This window comes from Theropithecus gelada, chromosome 19, assembly GCF_003255815.1.
Source record: "Theropithecus gelada isolate Dixy chromosome 19, Tgel_1.0, whole genome shotgun sequence".
NCBI lineage: Eukaryota > Metazoa > Chordata > Mammalia > Primates > Cercopithecidae > Theropithecus > Theropithecus gelada.
In genome coordinates, this window is record NC_037687.1 from 4,073,426 (window position 1) to 4,083,391 (window position 9,966).

The 9,966-nt window shown below is 53.4% G+C and overlaps 1 protein-coding gene across 4 annotated transcripts in view; it reads left to right on the forward strand.

The window, feature by feature from the left end:
- The window catches only part of CREB3L3 (cAMP responsive element binding protein 3 like 3), an 18,674-nt gene extending 9,283 nt beyond the window's left edge, over positions 1-9,391 (forward strand). The window contains exons 5-10 of one of the 4 annotated variants that reach the window (XM_025368167.1): positions 1,616-1,753; positions 5,454-5,560; positions 7,555-7,623; positions 8,490-8,574; positions 8,782-8,878; positions 9,055-9,391. In XM_025368167.1, coding sequence (XP_025223952.1) covers positions 1,616-1,753; positions 5,454-5,560; positions 7,555-7,623; positions 8,490-8,574; positions 8,782-8,878; positions 9,055-9,368 — 810 coding nt within the window. In that variant the 3' untranslated portion in view covers positions 9,369-9,391. The remainder of the gene's footprint in view (positions 1-1,615; positions 1,754-5,453; positions 5,561-7,554; positions 7,624-8,489; positions 8,575-8,781; positions 8,879-9,054) is intronic. The other 3 variants (XM_025368169.1, XM_025368168.1, XM_025368170.1) reach the window with 3 other exon arrangements.
- Positions 9,392-9,966: the final 575 nt, after the last annotated feature.

Genomic DNA, 9,966 nt, shown 5'->3' on the forward strand with positions numbered 1-9,966 from the left:
TTTTTGAGACGGAGTCTCGCTCTGTCACCCAGGCTGGAGTGCAGTGGCCGGATCTCAGCTCACTGCAAGCTCCGCCTCCCGGGTTCACGCCATTCTCCTGCCTCAGCCTCCCGAGTAGCTGGGACTACAGGCGCCGCCACCTCGCCCGGCTAGTTTTTTGTATTTTTTAGTAGAGACGGGGTTTCACCATGTTCACCAGGATGGTCTCGATCTCCTGACCTCGTGATCCGCCCGTCTCGGCCTCCCAAAGTGCTGGGATTACAGGCTTGAGCCACCGCGCCCGGCCAAGACCCTGTTTCAAAAATAATAATAGTCATAATAAAATTAAAAGAAGAAAGCTCTCAAAAGGGCCGGGCGCGGTGGCTCACACCTGTAATCCTGGCACTTTGGGAGGCCGAGGCGGGCAGATCATGAGGTCAGGAGATCGAGACCATCTTGGCTAACACGGTGAAACCCCGTCTCTACTAAAAATACAAAAAGTCAGCCGGGCGTGGCTGCGGGCGCCTGTTGTCCCAGCTACTCAGGAGGCTGAGGCAGGAGAATGGTGTGAACCTGGGAGGCGGAGGTTGCAGTGAGCCAAGATCGCGCCACTGCACTCCAGCCTGGGTGACAGAGGGAGACTCCGTCTCAAAAAAAAAAAAACCAACAAAAAACGCCATTTTGTGCATGAGGATATCTGTAGGACTGATTTCTGAAGGTAGAATGGCCAAGTCAAAGGACTGTGTGTTGGTTATTTTGAGTCCTGGTGCCAAGGGAGATTGTGGGGTGATAGTTTTTGTTGTTGTTGTTTTGAGACGGAGTTGCTGTTGCCCAGGCTGAATCTCGGCTCACTGCAAGCTCCGCCTCCCAGGTTCAAGCAATTCTCCTGCCTTAGTCTCCCAAATAGCTGGGATTACAGGCACCGGCAACCATGCCCGGCTGACTTTTTGTATTTTTAGTAGAGACAGGGTTTCACCATATTGGCCAGGCTGGTCTCAAACTCCTGACCTCAAGTGATCCACCTACCTTGGCCTCCCAAAGTGCTGGGACTACAGATGTGAGCCACCTTTTTTTTTTTTTGAGACGGAGTCTTACTCTGTCTCCCAGGCTGGAGGGCAGTGGCATGATCTTGGTTCACTGGAACCCCCGCTTCCCAGATTCAAGCAATTCTCCTGCCTCAGCCTCCCGAGCAGCTGGGATTACAGGTGCCCACCACCAGGCCCGGCTATTTATTTATTTATTTATTTATTGAGACAGAGTCTCACTCTGTTGCTGGGGCTGGAGTGCAGTGGCACGAGCTCGGCTCACTGCAACCTCCGCCTTCCGGGTTCAAGCAATTCTCCTGCCTCAGCCTCCCAAGTAGCTGGGACTACAGGCACACGCCACTATGCCTGGCTAACTTTTTGTATTTTTAGTTGAGTCGGGGTTTCACCATGTTTCACCATGTTGGCCAGGCTGGTCTCAAACTCCTGACCTCGTGATCCACCCACCTCAGCCTCCCGAGTAGCTGGGATGAGAGGTGTGAGCCACCGTGCCCAGCCTGGGGAGATAGTGTTTTCGATCTGATGACTCTTTCATTTCCTGAAGGTGGTTGGTGTCCCTGCACCCGCCGTCATTCCTCTGCTTTCTTCCGTAGCAACAGCATCACCTGGGGGTCTCCCACCTCCTGAGACCTGGGGCTGAGCACTGTCAGGAGCTGGTGCTCACTGAGGATGAGAAGAAGCTGCTGGCTAAAGAAGGCATCACCCTGCCCACTCAGCTGCCCCTCACTAAAGTGAGTCTGGGGGGACTTCCAGCCCCGGGTCCATCTCCTCTTCGTGCACTTACCTGCGTGTGTGTCCCACATTTACTTATTTATTTACAGTCTTTCTGTGTCACCGAGGCTGGGGTGCAGTGGCACGATTTCAGCTCACTGCTACCTCTGCCTCCCAGGTTCCAGCGATTCTCCTGCCTCAGCCTCCTGAGTAGCTGGGACTACAGTTGCCCGCCACCACGCCTGGATAATTTTTGTATTTTTAGTAGAGACGGGGTTTCACCATGTTGGCCAGGCTGGTCTTGAACTCCTGACCTCATGTGATCCTCCCGCCTTGGTCTCCCAAAGTTCTGGGCTTACAGGCATGAGCCACTGCGCTGGCTATGTGTCTTACCTTTAGAATACCCGTACTAGAATGCTACGGTGTGTGTCACCAGATCCAAAACAATCAGCCAGAAACCCCATTGTAAGTTCAACTCAGAGGTTAATTATCAACATCCAGGAATGAATGGCGGACTCCAGGTGGCAGCAATTTGGGTGCAGCAAACTGTTTTTTTGGAGATAGGGTCTTGCTGTGTCTGGCTGGAGTGCAGTGGTGCCATCATAGCTCACTTCAGCCTTGACCTCCTGAGCTCAACAGATCCTCCCGCCTCAGCCTCTCAAGTAGCTGAGATGACAGGTGCACGCCACTACACTTGGCTAATTTAAACTGTGTGTGTGTGTGTGTGTGTGTGTGTGTAGAAACGGAGTCTTGTTATGTTGCCCAGGCTGGGCTGGAACTCCTGGGCTCAAGTGATTCTCCGATCTTGGTCTCCCAAAGTGTTGTGATTACAGGCGTGATCTATCATGCCTGGCCCTGCAGACATGTTTTGATTTGACTGTACTGCATTTTATACATTTTTAAATTGCTTGATAATGTTTTTTCTGACCGGTAGATTTTAAATGAGAACTCAGTGACTTGAGGCCGGGCATGGTGGCACCTGTAAGGTGCTTCTCAGCCTCCCAGCTTCTCAGGAGGCTGAGGCAGGAGACTCTCCCTTGAACCCAAGAGGCAGAGGTTACAGTGAGCCGAGATGGTGCCACTGCACTCCAGCCTGGGTGACAAGAGCGAAACTCTGTCTCAAAACCAAAAACAAAACAAAACAAAAAATCAAAAACATAAACAAAACAAAACCCAGAAAACCAACTCAATGACTTGAATGGCCTCTGTTCCAAATTCTGAAACCAGGCACCAGTCAGTGGCTGGGTAGCTGCTTGGGCTCTAGCTAACCACAGTCCCCATTCAGCCTGCTCCACTATCAATGCCTAAGTTTGATATTCTCATCTGTTTTTTTTTTTTCCTTTGAGACAGGGTCTTACTCTGTCGCCCAGGCTGGAGTGCAGTGACATGATCTTGGCTCACTGCAGCTCCCTGTCTGGAGTTCAAGTGATTCTCCCACCTCAGCCTCGCTAGTAGCTGGAACTACAGGTGTACCCCATTATGCCTAGCTAATTTTTTTTGTTTTTTTTTCTGAGACGGAGTTTCGCTCTTGTTGCCCAGGCTCGAGTGCGGTGGCGTGATCTCGGCTCACTACAACCTCTGCTTCCCAGGTTCAAGCGATTCTCCTGCCTCAGCCTCCCAAGCATCTGGGATTACAGGCGCCTGCTACCATGTCCAGCTAATTTTTTGTATTTTTAGTAGAGACAGGGTTTCTCCATGTTGGTCAGGCTGGTCTTGAACTCCCCACCTTAGGTAATCCGCCTCCCTCAGCCTCCCAAAGTGCTGGGTTTATAGGCGTGAGCCACCGTGCCCAGCCTCTTTTTTTTTTTTTTTGAGACAGAGTCTCGCTCTGTTGCCCAGGTTGGAGTATAGTGGCGTGATCTCAGCTCACTGCAACCTCTGCCTCCCAGGTTCAAGCGATTCTCCTGCCTCAGCCTCCTAAGTAGCTGGGATTACAGGCGTGTGCAACCACACCCAGCTAATTTTTTTTTTTTTTTTCGTAGTAGAGATGGAGTTTCACCATGTTGTCCAGGATGATCTCAATCTCTTGACCTTGTGATCTGCCTGCCTCAACCTCTCAAAGTGCTGGGATTACAGGCATGAGCCACTGCACTCAGCATTTTTTTTTTTTTTTTTTTTTCCATAGAGACAGGATCCTGCTATGTTGCCCAGGCTGGTCTCAAATTCCTGGCCTCAAGCAATCCTCTAGGGTTGGCCTCCCAAAGTATTAGGATTATAGGTGTGAGCCACCATGTCCCATCTGTTTCTGTTTCTGTTGTTGTTGTTGGTGGTGTTTGTTTTGAGATAGGATCTCACTTTGTTGCCCAGGCTGGACTGCAGTGGTGCAATCTGCAGTTAGTAGCTCCTGGTCTCAAGGGATTCTCCTGCCTCAGCCTCCCAAGTAGCTGGGACTACAGGCATGTACCACCACACCCAGCTACTTTTGTTGTTGTTGTTTTGTTTTAGTAGAGACAGGATCTTTACTAAATGTTGCCCAGGCTAGTCTTGAACTCCTGGACTTAAGCGATTCTCTTGCCTTGGCCTCCCGAAATGCTGGGATTACAGCACTGTGAGCCACCGCGCCCAGCCTGACATTCCCATTTGAAGACACTGGCCGGGCGCAGTGACTCACGCCTGTAATCCTAGCTCTTTGGGAGGCAAAGACGGGTGGACCACCTGAGGTCGGGAGTTTGAGACCAGCCTGGCCAATATGGTGAAACCCCGTCTCTACTAAAAATAGGCATGGTGGTAGGGGCCTGTAATCCCAGCTACTCGGGAAGCTGGGGTGGGAGAATCACTTGAACCCGGGGGGTGGAGGTTGCAGTGAGGTTGACATCTCACCACTGCACTCCAGCCTGGGCGACAAGAGTGAAACAAGAAAGAGAGAAAGAGAGAGAGAGATTGAGAGAGAAGGAAGGAAGGAGGGAGGGAGGGAGGGAAGGAGGGAAAAAGGGAAGGAAGGAAGGAAGCAAGGAAGGAAGGAAGGAAAGAAAAGGAAAGAAAGGAAAGCAAAGAAAGAAGAAAAAGCATGTATCAATTAGTCTTGAAACACTTCCTGTCTCCAGGGAAAGGTACTGTTTCCAGAGATGGCCCCAAGATGACACAGTGGTACCCGTGCCCAAAGTCCGGTGGGCAGTTGCCCATTTTACAGTATTGGGAGCTGGGAAGAGACCCTCAGACCCAGGCGCCTGCCAGAGACTCTGTGAGGGTGTGCGCAAAGCGTAGCTTCGAGTTATTAGGAATCTGCCTGTGGGTCCTCGGGGATGTCTCATATGGAAAGAGGATGGGGTGAAGTTGTTGGGTAAAGGTTAGGTGAAGTGGGGTCAGGACAGTGGGGACTGTCCCACTGTCCCCAAAGTGAAGACTTTAAATTTTTTATTTTATTTTTATTTATTTATTTATTGAGATGGAGTTTTGCTCTTGTTGCCCAGGCTAGATTGCAATGGCACAATCTTGGCTCACTGCAACCTCCGCCTCCCACGTTCACACCATTCTCCTGCCTCAGCCTCCCGAGTAGCTGGGATTACAGGCACCTGCCACCGCGCCTGGCTAATTTTTGTATTTTTAGTAGAGACAGGGTTTCACCATGTTGGCCAGGCTGGTCTCGAACTCCTGACCTCAGGTGATCCGCCCGCCTCGGCCTCCCAAAGTGCTGGGATTACAGGCGAGAGCCACTGCCCCCGGCCTCCAAGTGGGGACTTGATGTCCTGACATCCTCCTCCTCTCCATTTCACTTGGCAGTACGAGGAGCGAGTGCTGAAAAAAATCCGCCGGAAAATCCGGAACAAGCAGTCGGCCCAAGAAAGCAGGAAGAAGAAAAAGGAATACATAGACGGCCTGGAGACTCGGTGGGTAGTGCTGGACCCAGACTCTACACTCGGGGAGGGAACTGAGGCCCAGAAAGAAGGAGACGTGGCTAAGACCACACAGCTTAGGGTCTGACAAAATTGGAGGTGATTCTCCTCTCTGCAAGAGATCATGCTTCTTACTGATTGCAGGGATGGGAAGCTGCTTAGAGACGGTGTAGGACAAGGGTTTGGGAGACCCTTTGCCCCCTGGAAGGTGTGCGGAGAAAGGACAGTGTGACCCATCCTATTCTGACCCTCTGCCTGAAGATAGACACTTCCTTCCTTTTCCTGTATGTGGCAGAGTCTCACCCTGTCACCCAGGCTGGAGTGCAGCGGTGCGATCTCGGCTCACTGCAACCTCCACCTCCCGGGTTCAAGCAATTCTCCTGCCTCAGCCTCTCCAGTAGCTGGGATTACAGGCACCCGTCACCATGCCCAGCTAATTTTTTTTTTTTTTTTTTTTTTGAGACGGAGTTTTGCTCTGTCGCCCAGGCTGGAGTGCAGTGGCCGGATCTCAGCTCACTGCAAGCTCCGCCTCCCGGGTTCATGCCATTCTCCTGTCTCAGCCTCCCGAGTAGCTGGGACTACAGGCGCCCGCCACCTTGCCCGGCTAGTTTTTTTGTATTTTTTAGTAGAGACGGGGTTTCACCGTGTTAATCAGGATGGTCTCGATCTGCTGACCTCGTGATCCGCCCGTCTCGGCCTCCCAAAGTGCTGGGATTACAGGCTTGAGCCACTGCACCCGGCCCCAGCTAATTTTTTTTGTATTTTTGGTAGAGATGGGGTTTCACCGTGTTGCCCAGGCTAGTCTCGAACTCCTGACCTCAGGTGATCTGGCCACTTCAGCCTCCTAAAGTGCTGGGACTACAGGTGTGAGCCACTGCACCTGGTCTGTCCCCTTTCTTTCTTTTCTTTTTTTTTTTTTTTGAGACGGAGTCTCGCTCTGTCACCCAGGCTGGAGTGCGGTGGCGCAATCTGGGCTCACTGCAAGCTCCACCTCGCGGGTTCACGTATTCTCCTGCCTCAGCCTCCCGAGTAGTTGGGACTACAGGCACCCGCCACCGCGCCTGGCTAATTTTTTGTATTTTTAGTAGAGACAGGGTTTCACCGTGGTCTCCATATCCTGACCTCGTGATCTGCCCGCCTCGGCCTCCCAAAGTGCTGGGATTACAGGCGTGAGTCACCACACCTGGCCCTGGTCTGTCCCCTTTCTTAAATGCAATCTGCTAAGCTTCTCATCATCTTTATCCAGGGTCATTCTCCCCACCACCCTATGTCCTGGGTAATTGTATCCCATTTCACAGACCCAAAAACTGAGACCAGAGAGTGAAGTGGCTCAAGGTCATGGGTCGGTGGGGAGAGTTGAAACTTGAATCTCCTAGGATGTCCGGTTGTCCTGATACTTCATCTTCTGGAAACATCACTGCCTGAATCTAGGAGGCTCGGCGGGTTTTTGTTTGTTTTCGTTTTTTGTGACAGAGTTTCATTCTTATTGCCCAGGCTGGAGTGCAATGGTGTGATCTTGACTCACTGCAACCTCCACTTCCCGGGTTCAAGCGATTCTCCTGCTTCAGCCTCCCAAGTAGCTGGGATTACAGGCGCCCACCACCAAACCTGGCTAATTTTGTATTTTTAGTAGAGATGGGGTTTCACCACGTTGGGCAGGCTGGTCTAGAACTCCTGACCTCAGGCGATCCGCCCGTCTCGGCCTCCCAAAGTGTTGGGATTACAGGTGTCAACCACTGCGCCCGGCTGGGGGGCTCAGCTTTGAATGAAACCCCCTCCGTATTAATGCAGAAATGGCATCTAGGAACCAGGCCGATGTGGGTTCAAATCCCGGCCCCGTCTGACCTGCCAAGTAACCTTGGATGACTGACTTCCCCTCTCTGGCCTTGGGTTCCCTGTTTGTAATGTGAGGCCTCCCGGGGAAGATGTCAGTGCGGCCGTCTGGTGACTGGCGTATGCTGAATGTCAATGTGTCCTTCTCCTTTCAGGATGTCAGCTTGCACTGCTCAGAATCAGGAGTTACAGAGGAAAGTCTTGCATCTCGAGAAGCAAAACCTGTGAGTCTGGGTCCTGCTGGGGCAGAGGACAGGGGAAGCAGCCCCAGAGTCCCTTGCAGGAAAAGCAGAGAACCCATGTGATGGCAGAATGACATAGGAAATAAGAGTTTCACCTATGGGTCGGGTGCGGTGGCTCATACCTGTAATCCCAGCACTCTGGGAGGCCAAGGCAGGTGGATCACCTGAGGTCAGGAGCTTGAGACCAGCCTGGCCAACATGGTGAAACACCGTCTCTACTAAAAATACAAAAAATTAGCCGGGCATGGTGGCAGGCACCTGTAATCCCAGCTACTCGGGAGGCTGAGGCAGGAGAATCGCTTAAACTCGGGAGGTGGAGGTTGCCATGAACCGAGATCACACCACTGCACTCCAGCCTGGGCGACAGTGCAAGGTTCTGTCTCAAAAATAAATAAATAAGGCTGGGCGCAGTGGCTTACGCCTGTAACCCCAGCACTTTGGGAGGCTGAGGGGGGCGGATCACAAGGTCAGGAGATCAAGACCATGCTGGCTAACGCAGTGAAACCTGGTGTCTACTAAAAATACAAAAAAATTAGCCGGGTGTGGTGGTGGACGCCAGTAGTCCCAGCTACTGGGGAGGCTGAGGAAGGAGAATGGTGTGAACCCAGGAGGCGGAGTTTGCAGTCAGCTGTGATCGTGCCACTGCACTCCAACCTGGGCAACAGAGCAAGACTCTGTCTCAAATAAAATAAAATAAGTAAAATAAAATAAATAAATAATAAAGAGCCGGAGGTCCTTGAAGGATGGATGGAATTTGGACTTTAGTGGGGCTGGGGGACCCCGGAAATGGACAAGAAGCAGGACCGAGGCCCTTTAGGGCTCAGCAGAGGCCTGCCTGTCTCTCTAAGGTCCCTCTTGGAGCAGCTGAAGAAACTCCAGGCCATTGTGGTGCAATCCACCAGCAAGTCGGCCCACACAGGCACCTGTGTCGCGGTGAGTCCTGGTGCCCCCAGGAAAGCCGGGGACCTAGGCTTCAGCAGAGGGGCCCATAGGGAGGTGACAGTGAGTCCAAGCTTTCCTCGTGCCACAACTCTAGTATGATCCAGTCTGGTCTTTGGGGCCTCAGTTTCCCTGCCTGTGGGATGGAGGTGCTTGCAGGGGAGGGGAGAGAGGGGGTGACCCTGCTGCTGTCTCCACCAGGTTCTGTTGCTGTCCTTTGCCCTCATCATCCTCCCCTCCATCAGCCCTTTTGGCCCCAACAAAGCCGAGAGTCCCGGGGACTTTGCGCCTGTGCGAGGTAGGGGATCCCCACCTTTGAAACCCTCGTCTGGGCTCCCCAAGTCTCCGTCCTAGGCCTCTGGGGGAGGGGAAGAAGACCCCTGTGCCCCTGTTCCCTGAGGCTGGGGGCCAGGGAAAGGAGCATAGGACCCCACCTCCACCTTGTCCCCTGTGATGCCCCCCTTCCCCAATCAGTGTTCTCCAGAACTTTGCACAACGATGCTGCCTCCCGCGTGACCTCTGATGCTGTGCCGGGCTCCGAGGCCCCAGGACCCCAACCCGAGGCTGACACAACCCAAAAAGGGTCTCCAGGAAGCCCTGGGGCAGACTGGGGCTTCCGGGACAGTGCGAACCTGACCAATTCGACGGAGGAGGTAGACAATGCCACCCTGATCCTGAGGAATGCAACAGAGGGGCTGGGCCAGGTCACCCTGCTGGACTGGGTGGCGCCTGGGCCAAGCACTGGCTCAGGACGTGCAGGGCTGGAGGCGGCGGGAGACGAGCTGTGAGCCCCGCCAGGACTATGCTCCCAGGCCCCTCTGCCCAGGGGTGCCTTAGGGATGCTGCGCTGGACAGCGACCCACCTGGGGATGGGACGTGAGGCCGAGACCCCAGCAGAGATGCCAGAATGGGGGAGGCACAGCTCAACAGCCACACACCCAGGGCCTGACTAGGGCCCACGCAGGAACTGACACTCAGACACATGGCAAAGAGAGAGCCACAGGACCCGGGAAATACACATAGAGCCAGGAGCAGAAGCAAAGAGCAAACACACATACAGCCTGAAACAGACCCGGACAGACAGACACAGCCTGAAACAGACCCAGACAGACAGACAGACACAGCCTGAAACAGACTCAGACAGACACAGCCTGAAACAGACCCAGACAGACAGACAGACACAGCCTGAAACAGACTCAGACAGACACAGCCTGAAACAGACCCGGACAGACAGACAGACGCACACACACAACAGATGCCCAGCAACCGGCCTCCCTCGCACACTGGAAGGAGGCAGCCGCCGAGACTGCAGGGAGCCTGGCCCCGGAGCCCTGGGTGCGCCCTGGTCTTCGGAGCAGCCACGGCCCACAATCACCCCCCTTTTCT